This window comes from Thalassophryne amazonica, chromosome 14 (assembly GCF_902500255.1).
Source record: "Thalassophryne amazonica chromosome 14, fThaAma1.1, whole genome shotgun sequence".
Taxonomy (NCBI): Eukaryota; Metazoa; Chordata; class Actinopteri; order Batrachoidiformes; family Batrachoididae; genus Thalassophryne; species Thalassophryne amazonica.
In genome coordinates, this window is record NC_047116.1 from 96,537,247 (window position 1) to 96,561,592 (window position 24,346).

Consider the following 24,346-nt stretch of genomic DNA (forward strand, 5'->3'; position numbering starts at 1 on the left):
AGTTCATTTTTCAGACAGAGACCAACATCTCCCAGAGTGAACAATCCAGTGTCCCACCTGGGAACACTGCCGTACTCCACAGGGCCGAGGTCCCCGCACATGCACCTGGGGGACAGTCCAACACAGGTCCCCGCCCGTCTGCTTTATTAAATTTGACCCTGTCCTTTGAGCAGCTCCAAAGGTCACACTTTTTTCTACTGACCTTGTCTACGGGGGTGTTCAGGATGTCCCCCTTTACAAGCAGGTTGGACATTACTACTTTGAAGTACTTTGTAGATGTTACTGCGTTTAACTCTCATGTCTTTGGACTGCTCATCTTTGCTGTCTGCAGAATAAAGCTGATACTTCATTATGTTTGTCAGATTAGAAGTAAGGAGATGTGCACGTGCTGTTGGACAGTTGTGTGCTCCCTCGTCAGCTATGTTTATTTGTGACAGTGTGCTAATTTGTACTGCTGCTGGTTGATAGCTTTGGTTATTATTAAAACTTTCAAAGGTAACTAAAAACCACGGACTTCTCCAAAGATATGAGATATATGACAGTCCAAAAGACAGGACATGTGATGTCATAGCATTTGGACAGTGTAACTATTGTTAGTGATGTTTGACTGATATGAATAAAATGTACCGTAATTCAGTAGTCCAGACATTGTCTCTGCAGGAGTGTCCTCCACTCCCTCAGGGAGCATCCACAGGCGTCCCCATGCTAATTTAGATTTGCTATACTTTATTAACACGGTCGGGAAATTAGTCCTTGGCATTCAGCTCCTCCTAATCAGAAATTAGTCGCATGCTAACCACAAGCAGCAGGGTGCAGCCTCAGCGCAGCTCCTAATCTGGAGCGTGAACCTACCACGTACACAGAGCACATCTGTGCAAAAAATAAAATAAAATGCTGGACTTTGGTGAGGAATCAAACCCAAGACATGCTCACTGTGAGGCAGCTTGCTGAGGGGACTCGCTTTTTAGACCTGCATCAGGGTCTCCTTTCAGTTCTACTCCAAAGAACTAAGGTGTCCAGAAGGCGTCTTCATGAGAAGCTCAAAGCATCATCGCTGATGTTGCTCTCTAAGTTCCTTGATGCCTCTCTCCTTGTCCCACCACCATGTTTCTGTTTGTGATCTTTTCATTTTGGTCACTGTTTTAACAAAAAGTGAATAAAAGCAAACCAGGACGGACTCGGTCGCCTCTTTTCTAAAATAGTCTGAAATAACAGAACTTTATAATGATAATTTTCTGGAATACACTTTGCAGTAAGACTTCTTCCAGTGCAGTTTTAGACCAAAATCATCATCTTCACTACAGATTACAGTGTCATCGTCAGTGGAGACTCCTGTTTGATCTTGTCTCTCAATCTGTCCATCACTGTTGCAAATAAGAGAGGGCTCAGAGCTGATCATTGTTCTTATTCCACCTCAAACCCTTTCCTCATTCCTAACTCGCCTTTCTTGTCACTACTCTTGTACATGTCCTGCACTACCCTAACATACTTTTCTGCCACTCCAGATGTCCTCATACAATACCACAACTCTTTTCTTGGCACCCTATCATAACCTTTCTCTGAATCCACAAACACACAATGTAACTCCTTCTGCCCTTCTCTATACTTCTTCACTATTCTCAGGGCAAACATTGCGTCTGTAGTGCTCTTTCTCTGCATGAAACCATATTGCTGCTCACAGATCTTCACCTGTTTTCTAAGCCTGACTTCTACTACTCTTTCCCATAACTTCATGCTGTGGCTGATCAACTTTATACGTAGCACTGTAGTTTTTGCAGCTCTGCACATCATCCTTTTTCTTTAAAATAGGAACCAGTACACTTCATCTCCAGTCCTCAGGCATCCTCTCACTTTCTAAGATTTTATTAAACAATCTGGTTAGAAACTCCACTGCCATGTCTCCTAGATGTTTCCATGCCTCTACTGGAATGTCATCTGGACCAGCTGCCTTGCAACTCTTCATCCTCTTCATAGCTGCCCTCACTTCTTCCTTACTAATCTCTTGTACTTCCTGATTTACTCTCTCCACATCATCCAGTGTTTTCTCCTTCCTTAGTGTTCGGCTTCTTGCACAGCTCACTATACTCACTTTCGTTAGCCTTTACTACATCTCTCTTTTCATTGCACTTCATCTCTTTCTACTCCTGTTTTCTTCATTTAACAGTTTTTCTCAATTGCTAAAACACTAAACCCTGTTGTCTGAACCAAATGCTCAGTTGTCTGAATCCACTGATTGAATCAGTCACTCTTTTGTCAAAACCATCAGCACTTTTCATCTGTTTAGACACAACTTGCCAACACATTTTCATGGTGAGCACAGGTGGCAAAAGTCAAACACAGTTAAAGCTCTGGTGTCACCAGTTGAACACAACTACTCAAAACTGATCACACTTGTGTCCAGTGATGTGAGGGAACATATGTAAGCCAGTTCAGAGAGCACTGGTTTGTGAGGCACCACAATGGATAGAAATCTGAGAGGAGGAGTTGGTGTGAGAGGAGGTCGAAGTGGTTGAGGTGGTTGAAGTGGTCAACAAAGACAAAGAACAGTAATATCTGATTAAATCAGAGCTCCTGTGATTGACCATGTTCTTGTCCATGAGCATGAGGGAGGACAGACAAAGGGTCCAACCAAACATCAGTAGATTCACTGAGTCCACCAGATTTAGAGAAGAGACCAGGTCATGACCTTTTCTGACATTATAGTATGTAAATGTTAATAGGAATTACTGTATGACTATACTATATACTCTACCACAGTATACTGGAAGTAAATACATGTTTCAGTACATCACTGTGCCAATGTACTGTAGTATTGTAATGGAGGGTCAGTCTAACTGTTTCTAGTATTCCATGTATATTTTTGTACTTTATTTTGATGTAGACTTACTGTATACTAGTGCTAAATGCACAGGACTTCTGTTTTTTGTACTTTTTTTACTATGTACAAGTGCTAAATGCACAGGTTGTTTTGTTGTGCAACCTGCATTTAGCCTACAATGAACAATAAACATTTATTTCTGCAGCTTTATGTCCTGAACATTGTATTTTTCTATGTCGTGTTCAGAGGCTGCTCAGTAGGATTTGTAATTTTGATCGACTCGGGGCACAGTTTGACTACATAGTTCAGTTTTGAGCACAGATTGAACTGTTTTGAGGTGAAAGCTTGGTTTTGCAAGAACAGTCTGGGGGTTTGTGAATGTAGCTTGAAAATTGGGTTTTGTGTTCACAGTTTAGAGAAAAGGAGAGCAGCTTCAGAGAAATGTGTCTTAGCAGTTGAGAAGAACTGTACCAACATACCATTTTCTTTTAGAAGCTCCTTATACTTGACTTCCTCATTCCACCACCAAGTCTACTTGTCTTCCTTCCTCTCTCCAGAAAAACCTACTATCTTCCTGCAGCAGTTGTCCAGTTGTCCAACATCACCTCCACCTGTTTCACCTCTCTGAATTTCACAGAACAGTCTTCCTCCCTCAGCTTCCTCCATCTGAACTTTTGTTTAGCTCTCTCTCTTGCTCATTGCTGAAGAAAAACACTTTTCAGATGTCCCTATTTTACCATTTTATCTGGACCATTCCAAAATGTCTTCCGGACTAATTCTACGTCAGACCTTCTCTACCCAAAACCTTTTCACCACATCTATTGGAATTGGCTTAATTCCTCTTGAAATAATCAATAGCAGGTCACTCAGTGGAATACAGAGTTGGGCTACCAGTGTGTAGACCTGCGTTTGATTCCTTGTGGCGTTTCCTGTCTGTGTCCTTGGGTACTGGCCTTGGCTGGAGAAGAAGAAGGCTGCAGGGCCTTTGTAGGACTCAGGGTGATGCCTACTCAGGACAAGAGATCAAACTAGCCGGAGTTATTTGTAAAACATCCAGATGTCAGGATAATATCTATGACAAGTATATGTGAAGCCATTTAAACTTTTAAGTCTTCTTTTCTTCTTCTCTTGTCTTTTTTTGCTCCTCAGGCTTCTGGAAGGCCACCTGTCCCCCGTCATGTGCCAGTCCCCTCCTGGTCTTTGTTAACTCCAAGAGTGGAGACAACCAGGGAGTCAAATTCCTCCGACGCTTCAAGCAGCTGCTCAACCCTGCTCAAGTCTTTGACCTGGTCAACGGCGGGCCACATCTTGGGTGAGGACAGGCGGAAGAGTTCAGATGCACACATGCTAGGGGTGCAACGGTATACTAATGTTACGGTTCAGTTCACGTCATGGTTCAGTGTGAATACTAACACACCCAGTGGTTGGCACAGCTAACCAACAAGTTAGTGTCGATAACCGCTAATCCGCTAACTGAAAAGTTAACTTTTATAAAGCTAAACCGATAGACCCCTAGAAAATTTAGCGTAAGTTACAGCTAAAAGCTAAACCAATAACTTTTAGTATTGACTCCAGTACACTGGCAGCTACTGACATGTCTGAGTAAATTCAAACGCAATCAAAAACAACAACGAGCCAGCGCTTCTGTCTAAGATCAGCCTTCTCTCAGCAAAAGAGACCTGGTGACCACAGAGAAAAGAAGGGGAGAGGAAAAAAAGATAATTTATTTTCATAGCCATACAGTCTTGCAGATGTGTCACAGGAATCATGCACAGCAAGACAGTTTTGACCTATGGTTAAAATAATTTTAAACAAACTAATTCCGGACAAGTTATCGAAATTAACGTCACCTCTGTCATTTTGTTTTACAAAGCGAAATTTTCAGCTATATGTTTTAGTTTTCAAGTAATGCACTAATTTTGAAGGTTTTGGCATTTACAGACACACATGCCAAAAGGCATTATGGGAAAATGAGTTTCCTGTCATCAGTGGTTGGTTGGTTATATATATGTAAAAACCAACACACAAGTTACTGTAACGTGTGTGTTGGTTTTTACAAATAAATCTGTATTTGCAAATATGTCATATTTCTTTCATTTATAAAAAAGGCAATTTGAAAACAGAAAATTCTGTTCGTTAAATGATTCAGTACTTAGCGAATGTGTGGCAATTGGTATTCACACTCCCATCCAGTAGATTGCAGTGTTCATGGCAGTGTGAATACCAATTGCCACACATTTGCTAAGTGCTGAATCACTTAACAAACAGAATTTTCTGTTTTCAAATTGTCTTTATTTCTAAAAAAGACATATTTACAAATACAGATTTATTTGTAAAAACCAACACACGTTACAGTAACTTGTGTGTTGTTTTTTACATATATATATATATATATATATATATATATATATATATATATATATATATATATATATATATATATATGTAAACTGACCAACCACCGATGACTGGAAACCCATTTCCCCATAATGCCTTTTGGCATGTGTGTTGTGAAAGTGTAGGAACACGGACCCACAACAGGGGGCGCAAATGAACGGACAATGGAATAAGCCAAAAATATAACAATTTAATGTTGTGAATGTGCACAACGGAGCAACAGACAACACAAATGAGATCAGCAGTCAAATTAGTCACAGTGATGTGTGGGCAGGCTTGAGGATAGAAGACGCCCATCCAGAAAAGAGCTGGATCCCACACGCCTTCCACTTCCACCGGATCTGAAGCAACCCTGGAGCCACCAAGCGCTGGGTCCCCAGGTGGCCACTGCCTCCGGCTGTCAGATCGGGTACTGCTGGCAGGAAGAACAGACAGGTGATGGTGGGTGTGTGAACACCCAGCAGACAGTTCAGTACAAAGGTGGAAAGCACCTCCACCTCTCAATCACAATGATCCAGAATTACGTGCAGAACCTGTTGGTAGACTCAGTAGTCCTTAACCGAGGAGCGGAGTACGCCAACTCCCCAAACACCCGACTACTCCTTACGTACAAACAGGTTTGTCTACAAAAGCAATGTTACACACAGAGGCAAATACGTTACTACTGTTGTTTCCACAGGCTGAGCGGTTTACCTGATCGGTAGACGATTTCTCGGCAGTGAGGTGAAGATGCTGCCCGGCTCTTATGGAGATGTGATTGATGATGATGATGAGTGACAGCTGGTGTTGTTGATGGGTGACAGCTGCCACTCCTGGTTGCTCCGGCGCCCTCTTGTGCCTGAAGCCCGCACTTCAGGCAGGGCGCCCCCTGGTGGTGGGCCAGCAGTACCTCCTCTTCAGCGGCCCACACAACAGTGTGTCTGTAAATGCTAAAAACTTCAAAATTAGTGCATTACTTTAAAACTAAAACATATAGCTGATATTTTCACTTTGTAAAATTGACAGAGGTGACGTAAAATTCAACAACTTGTCTGGAATTAGTTTGTTTAAAATTTTAACCATAAGTCAAAACTGTCTTGCTGTGCATGACTCCTCCGACACGTCTGCAAGCCTGTATGGCTGTGAAAATAAATGATCTTTTTTTTCTTTTCTTCTTTCATCTCTGGTAGCCAGCTCTCCTCTGCTGGCAGAGGATTGAGCTCTATCTCTCATAGGTGTCTGTCTGCTACAAAACATGTAACAGGCAGGAACTAAAATGTATGATTTCAGCCATTACAGATGTTTTTAACTGTTAAACTTTATTCACTATGCCTGCAAAAACATGTTTGTGGTCTAAAAGTTATCTGAACTAAATTTAACAGCAGTTAATTGGTCCGCTCATGGTTTTCAAAGTTAGCTGAAAAGACAATCAGCTAACAAAAACGTTCGCTTCGCTAATTAGTGGTTAGTGGATTAGCGGAACAATGCCCACCACTGAACACACCTAACACAAATACATTAAAGTATTCTGATACATATTCACTTACTGATTTATTTCACTTCAAACTGCCTGCTACCATTGACCTCTGACCCCACAGAATAACCTAAACTGTGTGTTTATGTGCGTGTGCATGTGTGCATGTGTCTTTGTCAGCCTACGTCTCTTCCATAAGTTTGATAATTTCCGTATCCTGGTGTGTGGTGGTGACGGCAGCGTGGGCTGGGTCCTATCAGAGATCGACAAGCTCAGTCTGCACAAACAGGTAGCACACACCTGTATGGATAACACACATCTGGACAGGTAACACACAGCTAGACAGGTAGCACACATCTGAATAGGTAACACACATCTGGATGGGTAGCACACACCTGTACGGATAACACACACATAGACATGTAGCACACACATGGACAGGTAGCACACATCTGGATAGGTAACACACATCTGGATGGGTAGCACACACCTGTACAGATAACACACATCTGGACAGGTAACACACACCTAGACAGGTAACACACACCTGTACAGATAACACACACATAGACAGGTAACACACACCTAGACAGGTAGCACACATCTGGATAGGTACCACACATCTGGAGGGGTAACACACACCTGTACGGATAACACACACGTAGACAGGTAGCACACACATCGACAGGTAACACACACCTGTACAGATAACACGTAGACAGGTAGCACACACATGGACAGGTAGCACACATCTGGACTGGTAACACACACGTGTACGGATAACACACACGTAGACAGGTAGTACACACATGGACGGGTAACACACACCTGTACGGATAACACACACGTAGACAGGTAGCACACACATGGACAGGTAACACACACCTGTACAGATAACACACACGTAGACAGGTAGCACACACATCGACAGGTAACACACACCTGTACAGATAACACACACGTAGACAGGTAGCACACACATGGACGGGTAACACACACCTGTACGGATAACACACACGTAGACAGGTAGCACACACATGGACGGGTAACACACACCTGTACGGATAACACACACGTAGACAGGTAGCACACACATGGACGGGTAACACACACCTGTACGGATAACACACACGGAGACAGGTAGCACACACATGGACGGGTAACACACACCTGTACGGATAACACACACGTAGACAGGTAGCACACACATGGACGGGTAACACACACCTGTACAGATAACACACACGTAGACATGTAGCACACACATGGACGGGTAACACACACCTGTACGGATAACACACACGTAGACAGGTAACACACACATGGACATGTAACACACATCTGGACGGGTAACACACAGCTGGAATCACACAAAACTGTAATTCCATTAAAAATAATGGTTAAAACCAGGTGATCCATATGAAGGATGAAAGACGTTTGATGAGAACACAAACTCTCGTTGCGTGAAGGTTTTTTGCTGTTGATAAGCTAAACGAACAGATGTGTGTTTCCTGATGCTGAGTAACGTCTCTCAATGTGTCGTAGTGTCAGCTCGGAGTGTTGCCCCTGGGTACGGGCAACGACCTGGCACGGGTCCTGGGCTGGGGTCCATCCTGCGACGACGACACTCAGCTGCCCCAAATCCTGGAGAAGTTAGAAAGGGCCAGCACCAAGATGCTGGACCGCTGGAGCATTATGACCTACGAGATCAAGATCCCGTCCAAACATACCTGCCCCACAACACCAGAGGGAGCCAACGACTGCCAGGTACGAGCAGAAATCTACCACACACATACACACACAACCATGGGTTTGTGGCCGTCCAGTCCCTGTGGCTCGTAAAAGTTACATAAACGTATAAGATCTGACAGTAGTAGGCGCTAGTCTGTGTACATCACCCTGAAAGCCACCGAGCCGTGATGACATAAATTGTAAATAAAGCAGCGGTTGCTCCACATTTCTGCTGCTTTCCCGCTCGTCTCCGAGGGCTTTTGACACGTCTGGCAAACTCTTTATGTGCCGTTTCCCGTCTGGACTTTGGTGTTTGTGTGGTTTCACCACTTCCATTTCTCATCTTGTGCGCTGATTCGCTAAAAGCTGAACAGCCCATCAGAGGGCACGCTCTCACCCACAGGCACCAAGGCCACTCATGACTGACGCCATCTGAGTGGCAACACATGACTGAGTGCGGATGTGGCAATGGTACGGCATGCCCCAGGCTCACCCGGGTCATTGACTCCCAATGAGGACAAATGGCTGAACATCAACTCAAAGTGTCTCCAGTTTAAGACATTTTCAGTGATTCAGAAAAGTTCTTTGCTGTAAAAGTGATGGATTCTTCAAAAGAGGCCAATAACTGTGTCATATTATATGTTTATATGTTTTATTCCAGGATTTTTCCTGTTGTTTTTCAGAGATTTTATAAAATATTATGGTTTCCATAAAATGAGTTAATTTGTGTAGAGCAGGTAGCTGAGTGGATCAGGAGTTGACCAACCGAGACTGTTGTGTGGGCCGCCAGAAGAGATGGTACTGCTGGCCCACCACCAGAGGGCGCCCTGCCTGAAGTGCGGGCTTCAGGCACGAGAGGGCGCTGCCACCACGGACACAGCCGGGGGTGACAGCTGTCTGTTGTGTGGGCCGCTGAAGAGGAGGTACTGCTGGCCCACCACCACCAGAGGGCGCCCTGCCTGGAGTGCGGGCTCCAGGCACCAGAGGGCGCTGCCGCCTTATGGGAGTAGCCTGGGTGACAGCTGTCACCCATCACCAGACACAGCTGTTCCACTCAGCACAGAGGTATATCTGGAGGACGGCGTCTCCACCTCAGTGCCGAGATATCGCCTAAGACTGAGGTAATATTCTCTGCATTTATATTCTGAACAACCAGCTAAACTTGTTAAACCTTTTCAGGACTGTTGACTACTGATAGCTTCATTGCTTGGATAAGTACTCACCTTCCTGCTGTACTTTGACAAGAGGTGGAGGCGGCTTCTCCCCTCTCCGTTACTGGGTGCGGTCGCATCCACACCTGTGTGTTGTTGCTCTCTCCCGCCAGCAGTACCGGATCCGACGAGCGGAAGCAGTGGCCACCTGGGAATTCGGGACTTGGCGGTTCCAGTATTTCCAGGGTTCGGTGGCAGAGGAGATCTGGGTGGTTCCGGTTCGACTGAGACGGACGTCTCCTACCTTCGAGCCTGCCCACACGACACCAGCGGATTCGACCCCAAATTGTGATTGTTGTATTTATTGTGCTCGTTTCACAATAGTAAACCTTGTTATTTACCTTCTCCATGGTCCGTTCATTGCGCCCCCTGTTGTGGGTCCGTGTTCCTACACTTTCACAACAGGATATCTCGGCCAGCGTCATGGACCCCGAGGGGCGTCAACCGGCTGTTGAACGGCCAATGGAAGACCAAGGCGCGTCGGCGGCTTCGGGAGGGGTAATCGGTGAGTTGCAGCGGATCCTCACCGCTTTCACCTCTCGGATCGATTTAATGACCGAGCAGCACGTTCTCCTAAACCGCAGGGTGGAGGCTCTCGCCGCACAAGTGGAGGCGCGCCCTTCGGGCGCCGCTGTGGCTCTCTTTCCCGAGGACCCTGCGCGTGAAAGTGACGTTCCACTGGTCGTTCAACGGTCCCTTCCTCCGTCCCCAGAAGCATACATAAGCCCTCCAGAACCGTACGGAGGCTGTGTGGAGACGTGCGCGGATTTTCTGATGCAGTGTTCGCTCGTCTTCGCACAGCGTCCCGTGATGTACGCGACTGATGCTAGCAAAGTAGCTTATGTAATAAATCTGCTTCGCGGGGAGGCACGCGCTTGGGCTACAGCGCTCTGGGAGCAGAACCCACGGCTCCTTCATACATACGTTGGGTTTGTACGGGAGCTCAGAACGGTGTTCGACCATCCCAACAGAGGAGAGTCCGCTTCAACCGCGCTACTGTCAATGAGACAGGGGCGTCGGAGCGCAGCTGCCTATGCAGTCGCCTTCCGCATCGCGGCGGCGAGATCCGGCTGGAATAGCACTGCCCTCCGCGCCGCCTTTGTAAACGGACTGTCATTGGTCCTAAAAGAGCACCTGGTGGCGAAGGACGAACCGCGGGACTTAGACGGGCTCATCGATCTGGTCATACGACTCGACAACCGGTTAGAAGAACGCCGTCGGGAACGAGGCGAAGGGCGTGGCCAGGCACGCGTCGTCCCTCTCCCTTCCGGTTCCGATCGAGCTCCGCCTTCCCCACGCTCCACAGCCCCTGCGCTCCGTGGGGTCACAGCTCCCCCTACTGACGAAGCTAGGGACACGAGTAGGGCAACATTTAGGGCACCAGATGCACAGAGGAGATGGACCCACGGAGCGTGTCTTGTTTGTGGTTCAATAGAGCACCATGTGAGAGACTGCCCCGAGCGGTCAAACGCCAAACGCCCGCCCCTAGAGACTGGGCCAGGGGTGGGCCAAAACATTCACGTGGGACACACCCACATTGCTACACGACTCCCAGTCACGATCCTGTTTGAGGATTCAACCCTGAAGGCCCCAGCACTGGTGGACACGGGCTCTGAGGGGAATCTGCTTGACAGTAGATGGGCCAGGGAGATAGGGCTCCCTCTGGTGGCTCTTACCTCGCCTGTGCAGGTTCGGGCGCTAGATGGCTCCCTACTCCCACCAATCACGCATAAGACACCTCCAGTAACTCTGGTGGTGTCAGGTAACCACCGGGAGGTGATCGAGTTCTTTGTGACTCAGGCCACCTCCCGTGTGGTTTTGGGTTTTCCCTGGATGCTAAAGCACAATCCCCGGATCGATTGGCCGTCCGGGGTAGTGGTTCAGTGGAGCGAAACCTGCCATCGGGAGTGTCTAGGTTCCTCGGTTCCTCCCGGCTCCCAAGCTAAGGAGGAGGTCCGAGTCCCGCCCAATCTGAAGGCGGTGCCGGCGGAGTACCATGACCTCGCTGACGTGTTCAGCAAGGATCTGGCTCTCACGCTTCCTCCCCACCGCCCGTATGATTGTGCCATTGATTTGGTTCCAGGCAGTGAGTTCCCGTCCAGTAGGCTGTACAACCTCTCACGGCCGGAGCGTGAATCAATGGAGACCTACCGTCGCCATCCGGACAAGCCCGGTCGTGCGCCAGGAGGCGCCCGTTGAGGGGGGGGTCCTGTTGTGTGGGCCGCTGAAGAGGAGGTACTGCTGGCCCACCACCACCAGAGGGCGCCCTGCCTGGAGTGCGGGCTCCAGGCACCAGAGGGTGCTGCCGCCTTATGGGAGTAGCCTGGGTGACAGCTGTCACCCATCACCAGACACAGCTGTTCCACTCAGCACAGAGGTATATCTGGAGGACGGCGTCTCCACCTCAGTGCCGAGATATCGCCTAAGACTGAGGTAATATTCTCTGCATTTATATTCTGAACAACCAGCTAAACTTGTTAAACCTTTTCAGGACTGTTGACTACTGATAGCTTCATTGCTTGGATAAGTACTCACCTTCCTGCTGTACTTTGACAAGAGGTGGAGGCGGCTTCTCCCCTCTCCGTTACTGGGTGCGGTCGCATCCACACCTGTGTGTTGTTGCTCTCTCCCGCCAGCAGTACCGGATCCGACGAGCGGAGGCAGTGGCCACCTGGGAATTCGGGACTTGGCGGTTCCAGTATTTCCAGGGTTCGGTGGCAGAGGAGATCTGGGTGGTTCCGGTTCGACTGAGACGGACGTCTCCTACCTTCGAGCCTGCCCACACGACACCAGCGGATTCGACCCCAAATTGTGATTGTTGTATTTATTGTGCTCGTTTCACAATAGTAAACCTTGTTATTTACCTTCTCCATTGTCCGTTCATTGCGCCCCCTGTTGTGGGTCCGTGTTCCTACACTTTCACAACAGCTGTCACTCATTATCTCATGACAGCTGTCACCTATCTACACTTCATCTTACTACTCCATAAAACCTGGACGTCATCTCCTCTTCATTGCCGAGATATCATCTACCTGTGAAGGTAATTTTCTCTGCTGAACAAAACTGTGTCATAGTCTGAACTCTTTTTGCAGCCGCTTTCCTGTTGTGAGCTTTATCTGCTGGATTGGCGTTTGGTGTGAACAGCGACGGCTTCGCTTCATACCCCAACCAGATAAGTGGTTAACAGGAGCTGCACGAGTGTGTGATTAGGGGTGGAGGTGACTTTCCACCTTCTGACTGTTTTGGTTACTGGGTGTGCACACACCCACATCTCACTGTTTGTGCTCCTCGCCAGCAACACCAGAGCCGACAGTCGGGGACGGTGATCACCTGGGAATTTGGGACTTGGCGGCTCTAGTATTCACCAGGTTCGGTGGCGGCGGAAATCGTGTGGTTCCGGCTCTTCTCAGGACAGACGTCTTCTATCCTCGAGCCTGCCCACACGTCACCTTTGTGTATTGACTGCTATCAGATTCTGAGATTGTCTGTATATTCGTTGTGCACATTCACAACATTAAATTGTTACCTTTTGGCTCATCTATTGACCGTTCATTTGCGCCCCCTGTTGTGGGTCCGTGTCACTACACTTTCCCCAACAGGATATTTCGGCCAACATCATGGATCCCGAGGGGCGTCAACCATCTGTTGGACAGCCAATGGAAGAGCAGGGTGCGCAGGCGTCGGCTGGAGGCATGATTGGTGAGTTGCAGCACATCCTCACCGCCTTTACCGCTCGGCTGGACCTGATGACCGAGCAACACATCATCCTTAATCGCAGGATGGAGGCTCTCACCGCGCAGGTGGAAGCCCGCGCTCAGGGCGCTGCTGCAGCTCTTCCTCCTGCCGACCCGGTGCCGAATACAGACATTCCACTGGTCATTCAACGACCCCCCCCACCATCCCCTGAAGCATACATAAGCCCCCCAGAGCCGTACGGAGGTTGTGTGGAGACGTGCACGGACTTTCTTATGCAGTGTTCGCTCGTCTTTGCACAGCGTCCCGTGATGTACGCGTCTGACGCCAGCAAGGTGGCTTACGTGATTAATTTGCTTCGAGGCAAGGCACGAGCTTGGGCTACAGCGCTTTGGGAACAGAGTTCACGGCTCCTCACCTCTTATACTGGGTTTGTGAGGGAGCTCAGAACTGTTTTTGATCACCCTAACAGAGGCGAAACCGCGTCTACCGTGCTGCTGTCAATGAGACAGGGGCGCCGGAGCGCAGCCGAATATGCAGTCGACTTCGGCATCACGGCTGCGAGATCCGGCTGGAATATGACTGTGCTCTGCGCCGCCTTCATAAACGGACTGTCGTTGGTCCTGAAGGAGCACCTGGTGGCTAAGGAGGAACCGCGGGATTTGGCTGAGCTTATCCATTTGGTTATACGGTTGGACAATCGGTTAGAAGAACGCCGACGGGAGCGAGGTGAAGGGCGTGGTCAGGCACAAGCCGTCCCTCTTCCTCCCGGGTCCGAAAGAGAGCCGTCTTCCCCACGCTCCACAGCCACAGCGCTCCGTGTGGCTACAGCTCCCCCTGCTGACGGTGCTAGGGACACGAGCAGGGCCACATTCAGACAGAGGAGGCTGGCCCGCGGGGAGTGTTTTGTCTGCGGCTCGAGTGAGCATCAGCAGAGAGACTGCCTCAAACGGTCAAAACACAAACGCCCGCCCTTAGAGACTGGGCTGAGGGGGGGTCAAAACATTCACGTGGGTCATACACACCTGTCAACACGACTCCCAGTTAAAATCCTGAGCGGGGATCTAACCCTTCAAGCCCCAGCACTGGTGGACACGGGGTCAGAAGGGAGTCTGCTGGATAGCAGATGGGCAAGGGAGGTAGGGCTCCCTCTGGTGGCGCTTCCTTCGCCAGTGAGGGTGCGAGCACTAGATGGCACTCTTCTCCCTTTTATCACACACAAGACACTACCTGTAACCCTGGTAGTGTCTGGGAATCACCGGGAGGAGATTGAGTTTTTTGTAACTCCTTCTACCTCCCGCGTGATTTTGGGCTTCCCATGGATGATTAAACACAATCCCCGGATTGATTGGCCGTCTGGGGTTGTGACCAAACTGGACCTTAGGAATGCGTTTCACCTGGTTCGGATCCGGAAGGGAGACGAATGGAAGGCGGCATTTAACACCCCGTTAGGTCATTTTGAGTACCTGGTCATGCCGTTCGGCCTCACTAACGCCCCAGCGATGTTCCAAGCTTTGGTTAATGACGTCTTGCGGGACTTCCTGCACCGATTTGTCTTCGTATATCTGGATGACATACTCATCTTTTCCCCGGACCCTGAGACTCATGTCCAGCATGTACGTCAGGTCCTGCAGTGGTTGTTGGAGAACCGGCTGTTTGTGAAGGGTGAGAAGTGTGAGTTTCACCGCACCTCTTTATCCTTCCTGGGGTTCATCATCTCCTCCAACTCCGTCGCCCCTGATCCGGCCAAGGTTGCGGCGGTGAGAGATTGGCCCCAACCAACAAGCCGTAGGAAGCTGCAACAGTTCCTCGGCTTCGCAAATTTCTACAGGAGGTTCATTAAGGGCTACAGTCAGGTAGTTAGTCCCCTGACAGCCCTGACCTCTCCAAAAGTCCCCTTCACCTGGTCGGATCGGTGCGAAGCCGCGTTCAAGGAGTTGAAACGCCGGTTCTCGTCTGCACCACTTCTGGTGCAGCCCGACCCTAGCCGCCAGTTCGTGGTTGAAGTGGACGCCTCTGACTCAGGGATAGGAGCCGTGCTATCCCAGAGCGGAGAGACCGATAAGGTTCTTCACCCATGTGCCTACTTTTCTCGCAGGTTGACCCCAGCTGAACGGAACTATGACGTCGGCAATCGAGAACTCCTTGCGGTGAAAGAGGCTCTTGAGGAGTGGAGACACCTGTTGGAGGGAGCGTCTGTGCCATTCACGGTTTTCACTGACCATCGGAACCTGGAGTATATCAGGACCGCCAAGCGGCTGAACCCCAGGCAAGCCCGCTGGTCACTGTTCTTCGGGCGTTTTGACTTCCGAATCACCTACCGCCCTGGGACCAAGAACCAGAGATCGGATGCCTTGTCCCGGGTGCATGAAGATGAGGTCAAGACTGAGCTGTCGGATCCACCGGAGCCCATCATTCCGGAGTCCACTATCGTGGCCACCCTCACCTGGGACGTGGAGAAGACCGTCCGGGAGGCCCTGGCACGGAGCCCGGACCCCGGAACTGGACCAAAGAACCGTTTATACGTCCCACCAGAGGCCAGAGCTGCAGTGTTGGACTTCTGTCATGGGTCCAAGCTCTCCTGTCATCCAGGGGTGCGTAGGACCGTGGCAGTTGTCCGGCAGCACTTCTGGTGGGCGTCCATGGAGGCCGACGTCCGGGAGTATGTCCAGGCCTGCACCACCTGTGCCAGGGGCAAGGCAGACCACAAAAGGTCCCATGGACTTCTCCAGCCGCTTCCTGTGCCTCATCGCCCCTGGTCCCATATCGGCCTGGATTTTGTCACGGGCCTCCCGCCGTCCCAGGGCAACACCACCATCCTCACGATAGTGGACCGATTCTCCAAGGCGGCCCACTTCGTGGCCCTCCCGAAGCTCCCAACGGCCCAGGAGACAGCAGACCTCCTGGTCCACCACGTCGTCCGTCTGCATGGGATACCAACTGACGTAGTCTCGGATCGTGGTCCCCAGTTTTCCTTTCAAGTCTGGAGGAGTTTTTGCAGAGAACTGGGGGCCACCGTGAGCCTCTCGTCCGGGTACCACCCACAGACGAACGGACAGGCAGAATGGGCCAACCAAGAGTTGGAACAGACCCTCCGCTGTGTGACATCCGCGCACCCGACGGCCTGGAGTAACCATCTGGCCTGGATCGAGTATGCACATAACAGCCAGGTGTCTTCTGCCACCGGCCTCTCCCCATTTGAGGTGTGTCTGGGGTACCAGCCCCCATTGTGGAGGGAGAGGTCGGTGTGCCCTCGGTCCAGGCCCACCTGCGGAGGTGCCGTCGGGTGTGGCGCACCGCCCGTTCTGCCTTGTTAAAGGCCCGGACGAGGGCTAAGGCCCATGCAGACCACTGGCGGTCCCTGGCCCCTGCATACCAGCCCGGGCAGGAGGTGTGGTTATCAACCAAGGACATTCCCCTGCAGGTGGACTCCCCCAAACTGATGGACAGGTTCATTGGACCATTCAAGATCGTCAAAATCCTCAGTCCTGCTGCAGTGAAGCTCCAGCTCCCGGCTTCACTGCGGATCCATCCTGTTTTTCATGTCTCCCGGATTAAACCACACCTCACCTCACCCCTCTGTGCTCCCGGTCCGGTGCCGCCTCCTGCCCTGTCCGTCGAATGGGCTGGGGGTTCCAGTATTTGGTGGACTGGGAGGGGTATGGACCCGAAGAACGCTCCTGGGTGAAGAGGAGCTTCATCCTGGACCCGGCCCTCCTGGCCGATTTCTACCGCCGACACCCGGATAAAACTGGTCGGGCGCCAGGCGGCGCCCGTTGAGGGGGGGGTCCTGTTGTGTGGGCCGCCAGAAGAGGAGGTACTGCTGGCCCACCACCAGAGGGCGCCCTGCCTGAAGTGCGGGCTTCAGGCACGAGAGGGCGCTGCCAAGATGGACACAGCCGGGGGTGACAGCTGTCACTCATTATCTCATGACAGCTGTCACCCATCTACACTTCATCTTACTACTCCATAAAACCTGGACGTCATCTCCACTTCATTGCTGAGATATCATCTACCTGTGAAGATAATTTTCTCTGCTGAACAAAACTGTGTCATAGTCTGAACTCTTTTTGCAGCCACTTTCCTGTTGTGAGCCTTATCTGCTGGATTGGCGTTTGGTGTGAACAGCGACGGCTTCGCTTCATACCCCAACCAGATAAGTGGTTAACAGGAGCTGCACGAGTGTGTGATTAGAGGTGGAGGTGACTTTCCACCTTCTGACTGTTTTTGTTACTGGGTGTGCACACACCCACATCTCACTGTTTGTGCTCCTCGCCAGCAGCACCAGATCCGACAGTCGGGGACGGTGATCACCTGGGAATTTGGGACTTGGCGGCTCCAGTATTCACCAGGTTCGGTGGCGGCGGAAATCGTGTGGTTCCGGCTCTTCTCAGGACAGACGTCTTCTATCCTCGAGCCTGCCCACACGTCACCTTTGTGTATTGACTGCTATCAGATTCTGAGATTGTCTGTATATTCGTTGTGCACATTCACAACATTAAATTGTTACCTTTTGGCTCATCTATTGACCGTTCATTTGCGCCCCCTGTTGTGGGTCTGTGTCACTACACTTTCCCCAACAGGGACACTTAATCTACCTTGTCCTGGTCCACCCAGCAGCAAATGAGTACAGGTCTTAACTGGGGACGTGCAGGACTGTATTTTGATTCACTGAGTTTCTTAAATTTTTGTCTCCAGGTTCACATTTCTGCATATGAAGACTCGGTCGCTGCTCACCTCTCCAAGATCCTGAACTCGGAGCAGCACTCTGTGGTCATCTCCTCTGCCAAGTGAGAAACAAACACCTGCAATGAACCACAAGATCCGCTCACTTCCTCTTACGTATGATGATGGTAACTAAATGAATGTGGGGCAAAAGACAAAGCAGGGGGCGCTGCAGTCCGCTTCACCAACGTCAGCTAAATCAACGGGGATGCATAGAGCAGGAAGTCAGAGAAACCCTGCAGGAGGCCAGAGCGTGATGCTGATGTGTGACTTCGTGGAGACGACCGTTAGCATGGACGTCAGTTTGTGACAGATACGTCTTGACAGTTATCAGCGCACACGCTCTTTACTCCGCACTTCATGTAGTCAGTCGCTCACCTGCCCTGTTCAGGGTCGACACAGCGAGTCCAGTTCAGATCCACACTGGGATTTGGCACAAGTTTTATGCTGGATGTCCATCATGACACAACTCCAGTTTGAGATGAAGAAATGCACACTGCCCCTGGTGGGGATTTACTGGAATTTACTGAGGATCTGTAAACTGTGGGTGGTCATGGAGAATCCAGACCCCTCATTCAACACATACAGCGATCCATGGAGTACCTCAAAGAACTGTCTTCAGGCCACTGTTGTTTCTGTGTTGTGAATTATGGGATTAGTTTTTAGTGTTCAGCAAGGTGTAGTCCAGATTGAATTATGTTCCTACCAGTTTGGTTAGTTGGGGGGGGTGGATCCTGTTTGGCTGACCTGGTAGAGCGTTTGTCTCATGAGTGAGAAGTCTGATGTGGATAAATGCCACTTGGCTACAGTTTTATGCTGATGATACACATCTGTATATTGCAAAGCTGGAGGCTTCACGCAGCGGAAAACTAATCCTGTCTAAATTGGGTTTTTGTGTCAAATGAGCGGTTACATCAAGCCTGTTTGGACCGGATTACTTTAATATGATTGCTGCTGTTATTATTAAACATTTTCTTTTCTTTTTTGGGGTGCAGGTGGGAGGGTTTGTTTATTTGTTTATTATTATTTATTTTGTTTGTTGTTGCTTCAGTTTATAGGGGCAGCAAATCATTGCTGTGATATTAAATTGTATCTGTTCTTCACGTTGAGCTGATTGTGACTCATGGCAGAAGAAAAAAGGAAAAAATAATGTGGTGATTTTCTGAAGTCGGTTTTGTGAAACTTTTGAATGAATGACTGAATGTTTTTGTCCTTGCGTGTACGTGCTGTTGGAATGAGCGTCTTTCTGTCGGTTCTCGTTCTCAGGATCTTGTGTGAAACTGTGAAGGACTTTGTTGCCAAAGTGGGAAAAGCTTATGAGAGAAGTTCGGAGAATGCTGAGGAGGTCGACTCCATGTCTGTCAAAGTAAGCGTCGCCAACAGTGACTCCTCCCCTTCCTGTCTGTGCTGTCACAGTCATCCAGCCTCACGTCTTCTCTCCGTCCCCAGTGTGCCATCCTGAACGAGAAACTGGACTCCCTCCTCCAGACCCTGAACACTGAGTGCCAGCATCTGCCTCTGCTGCCCTACTCCACTTCTCCTATTGTAGAGGAGGAGCAGGAGGAGGAGGATGAGGAAGAGGAGGAGGAGCCAAGTGAGGAGAGCCTGACAGACCTGAAGGAGAAGATGGAGGAGGAGGAGATGAAAAAAGGAGGAGGAGATGGTTCTCCCCACCAGCTGTTTAAGAGCAGAGATCAGCTGATGCTCAGAGCCAACAGCCTGAAGAGAGCCATGCGACAAATCATCGAGCAGGCCGAGAGAGGTAACGTGCTCCTCTTCTACTCTGATGTCCTCACAGAGCGCTGACCTGAAAATACTCACCACCAAAAGATGGACAACAAGGAGACCCAGAGCCCTAAAAAAGTGCCACCTTAGAGAAGATCAAAGATAAATTCAAACCTGTGTACTTGTTTTTTAGGGTTAGAGTTTTTTAGACTCATTAATGATGTACCCTTGAGAAAGAGCAGTCCAAAGACATCATTAAAAGCTCAAAATGACCACGATGTCCATGTCCACGATGACTATATGTAAACATCTGACCACACCTGTACATAAAAATCCAACAACACTCCCTGGAGGTAGCACCTTTCCCATGACTTTCAACATACTCGAGTAAAACCCAGAACCACCAAATACTGTCCAGTAAAGTTCTGGTTCCACTTAGTCATCCTTCAGATTGGCTTTCTTTTCTTTCCTTGAGGAAGCATCAGAGAAGTGGCCGATGGTTTAACCGTCATGTGATCTCTCAGGATGTCTGGGAGAGGCGGTGAGCAGGTTGTGTTGTGTTTCTCTGTCCAGTGGTGGACGAGCAGAACGCCCACACCAACGAGGCGGAGCTGCCGTCCCCTCTGGACGTGAGGAAGAACAGCAAGGAGGAGACCCAAGACAAAGACGAGGACTCCAAGGAAGTGGACACGCTGCCAGGTGAGTGTAAGGCAAACTGCTGTGGCCCCGCCTCCACCTCCTTATTTTATTTGAAATAAAAATCCACCACTGTCAGTCTTTATCTGTTTAAACTAAAATTCCACATCTGTAACTGTTGAAATTAAAATAAAATTCCACTTATGTCACCACTTTATTTTTATATTTATTTTATTTATAATTTAAGTTGGATGATATTGATATTTTTTAATCTAAAATATAAAACTGCATTTATTTACAATAAATTCTCACTTCTGTCACTATTGAATTTATTTGCTATAAAATAATTACATTTATTTAAAGTACAGTGGGACATTTTAAAAGTGCAACTTGAAGCATTTTTAAAAGGGAACTAGAGATGGACTCGGGATTAAATGGTGCCACCTAGTGGGCTTCACTGTAATTACAGCTCAGCTGAAGTGGATTGTGTTTCCTGTCATTGAAAAAGTCAAGGACGGCAGCAGGCGGCGACCTCTGTATCCGCGGTCCGTGTGAACAGGCATACTTCCTGTTTATCAGGACGCCACTTCCTCCATTCCAAATATGAACCAGCCTTTCCTTGTTTCCTCTCTTTGCTTCCTTGCTGCTGCGGAGGACGTGAACGCGGTGGATTCAGATCGGAATCTCAGTCCCATCATCTTTTATTCACTTCAATAAATCACACTTTTATAAATTAAACAGCAACAATAGTGAGAATGTGAAAAATAATAATCTGAAGTTAAAGAACAAATACAAGTTAAAAAGAAAATGAACCTTTTCTTCCACTGTAAATTAAATAGATTCCTGCACATGAGGCACTCAGACTTTGTACACTGGGCTGTGATTATTTTAAAACTCTTATTTGTGATATTTTATAGATGAAACAGTACAGTAAAAGAACCTGCAGTGAGAGTCTCCCGCCACCTACTGGCTGTGAAGTGTAACTGTGACATGATACTGTGAGTGTTTGCAGAGTAATGTTTCAGTGTGTGTGTGTGTGTGTGTGTGTGTGTGTGTGTGTTTGTGCGCGTGCACACAGCTGCTAAGAGTCCCTGTTCTCCCACGGAGAGGCGGGTGAGTCGCAGCACTCAGTCCTACGGCTCCTTCACCATCATCCCGTTCACCAACAGCAAGGAGAACCTCCCCGTCCTCAACACGCGCATCATTTGTCCTGGTACACACATTTTATTCATTAAATGAAAGCATCTTTTAATTGCAGGTGGCAAGAGATAAAAAAAGCTTTATTTTTTTATTTTTGACACGAAAACATAAGAGTTTTCTTTTTTTGTTGTTGTTGCTCATAACCAGTTTATTTGATCTGACATTGAACGCATCATAATCTGAGGCACATGTGACCTTCAGCAAAAACACATCGCTCAGATGTTAGCTTTGTTTGACAGATGTGTGTGTGTGTGTGTGTGTGTGTGTGTGTGTGTGTGTGTGTGTGTGTGTGTGTGTGTGTGTGTGTGTGTGTGTGTGTGTGTAGGCTTACGGGCAGGTCTGGCTGCCTCCATAGCAGGAAGCTCTATCATTAGCAAGATGCTGCTGGCTAACATCGACCCCTTCGGTGCCACGCCCTTCATTGACCCCGACCTGGACTCACTGTAAGACTCTCTATGTCAACATTCATTCATGTTTCAGCTCTTTGGATACATCTCTGTGGGGTCTTTGTGTGCATGTATCTTTTTGTATTCTAAAAAGTTTCTCTGTGTTCATCAAAGTCAGATCTTCGATCATGCAATTAGGATCAAAGGAACCAGGATCAGAAAACAAAGGGTTATAATTGTAATAAAAAAATCAGTCTCAGAAAACATGATTGTGATGAGGTGAGTAATCTAGATCAAAGCTTGAAGGACACAATCAAACATCAGTGTTCATATTCACAGACTCAACAACCAGATACTTTGATCGAGTCTGATTTCAGTGACCAGGTCTTAATCCACAGATTGAGTCTGAATCCCCTGATTGGATCTGAATCTACTAATCGTGTTTGAATCCATTGATTGGGTCTGAATTCACTGATTCAATCTGAATCTACTAATCGTGTTTGAATCCATTGATTGGGTCTGAATTCACTGATTCAATCTGAATCCACTGATCGTGTTTGAATTCACTGATTGGGTCTGAATCCACCAATTGTGTCTAAATGCACTGATTTGGTCGGAATTCACTGATTGGGTCTGAATCCGCTGATTGTGTCTGAATCCACGGATTGGGTCTGAATCCATTGATTTGGTCAGAATCCACTGATTGGGTCTGAATCCACTGATTGGGTCTGAATCTGTTGATTTGGTCGGAATTCACTGATTGGGTCCGAATCGACTGATTGGGTCTGAATCCATTGATTTGGTCTGAATCCACTGATTGGGTCTGAATCGACTAATTGGGTCTGAATCCATTGATTTGACCCAAACAGCTCAACTGTCAACCCCACTGAGGTCCTTAGACTGGGTCTCATTAACATAAGATCACTGTCCTCAAAATCATTGTTGATTAATGATTTAATTATTGATCATCACTTAGATACGATTGGGTTATGTGAAACCTGGCTTAAACCTACAGCTGTCTTCCCCTTAAATGAGGCCTGCCCACCAGCATATACATTTAGTCACGTCCCTCGTGATGCGAAGCAAGGCGGGGGTGTAGCTCTTATTTATAAATCTAGGTTTAGCTTATTAGCGGTTGGGGGTCACAAATATAACTCGTTTGAGCATCTGATTCTCCGCTCCGCTCAGGATATTACGCATTGCCAAGGTCAGAAGAATAAAAATCAGCCATATTACTTTGTCACTGTATATAGGCCTCCTGGCCCATATTCTGAATTCTTAGATGAATTTGGTTCGTTCATTTCTAACTTGTCAACAAGTGTAGATAACATTCTGATCATTGGTGACTTAAACGTTCATATAAATAAGCCTTCTGATCCCCTCTGCAAATCATTTATGGAAATTGTGGATGCATTAGGATTTCGGCAATGCATTCGGGATTCGACGCACATTAGTGGAAATACCCTGGATCTGGTTCTCGCACGTGGTATTGCTGTCACGAATATTGACATCATGCCTCTTACATCAGTGGTCTCTGATCACTCACTTATTAAGTTTACAGTTTCACTGCCGTGTTTAGTGGAACAACAACCTTATTTATCATTACGGCGATGCATCAACTCCTCAACTAAGACTGAACTAGAAGCTAGACTGCCTGATGTCTTAGCCTCACTTTTGACAAATACCCAGTCAGTAGACAGACTTGTGGATAGTTTAAACTCAGTGCTCAGAACTACACTCGACATGATTGCACCACCTGTGTTAAAACCGCGCTCCCCCAAATCACAGTCACCTTGGTTCAGTGATTACCTGCGTGACCTCAAGCATAAAGCAAGAGGTCTAGAACGGAAATGGCGTCGTTCAAAATTAGAAGTATTTCACCTCGTGTGGCGTGATGCTATCTTAGACTATAAGCATGCATTATTGGCTACAAAGCGGACTTACTACTCTGATTTGATCAACAAAAACAAGCATAACTCAAAGTTCTTGTTCGACACAGTGGCAACACTTATTCATGGACAACCACCTGAAGTTCGCTCTCCTTTTACAGCACAAGATTTCCTGGATTACTTTGAGAAGAAAATAGATAGCATTAGGTTAAACATATCCCAGCATGCCTTAACCCAGCCACTACACCCTGCTGTTGAGGTGGGCGCCACTACTGAGGTAATACCTAGATTTACAGAATTTGACAGTATCTCACTGGGCATGCTGACAAAACTCGTAATGTCAACAAAAAGCACAACCTGTTTATTTGATCCTATACCAACAAAACTGTTTAAGGACCTGTGGTCCACTCTTGGGCCGACTGTGCTGGAAATTATTAATCTTTCTTTAACTTCTGGATCTGTTCCTAAATGTTTCAAATCTG

At 48.1% G+C, this 24,346-nt stretch overlaps 1 protein-coding gene across 5 annotated transcripts in view; it reads left to right on the forward strand.

Moving 5' to 3' along the window:
* dgkh (diacylglycerol kinase, eta) overlaps positions 1–24,346 on the forward strand; it is an 80,424-nt gene that overhangs the window by 13,159 nt on the left and 42,919 nt on the right. For 4 of the 5 annotated variants that reach the window (XM_034186194.1, XM_034186193.1, XM_034186198.1 and 1 more), the window contains exons 4-12: positions 3,968–4,130; positions 6,849–6,957; positions 8,214–8,435; positions 18,002–18,093; positions 19,295–19,394; positions 19,478–19,790; positions 20,327–20,452; positions 21,468–21,602; positions 21,915–22,032. In XM_034186194.1, coding sequence (XP_034042085.1) covers positions 3,968–4,130; positions 6,849–6,957; positions 8,214–8,435; positions 18,002–18,093; positions 19,295–19,394; positions 19,478–19,790; positions 20,327–20,452; positions 21,468–21,602; positions 21,915–22,032 — 1,378 coding nt within the window. The remainder of the gene's footprint in view (positions 1–3,967; positions 4,131–6,848; positions 6,958–8,213; positions 8,436–18,001; positions 18,094–19,294; positions 19,395–19,477; positions 19,791–20,326; positions 20,453–21,467; positions 21,603–21,914; positions 22,033–24,346) is intronic. The other variant, XM_034186195.1, reaches the window with a different exon arrangement.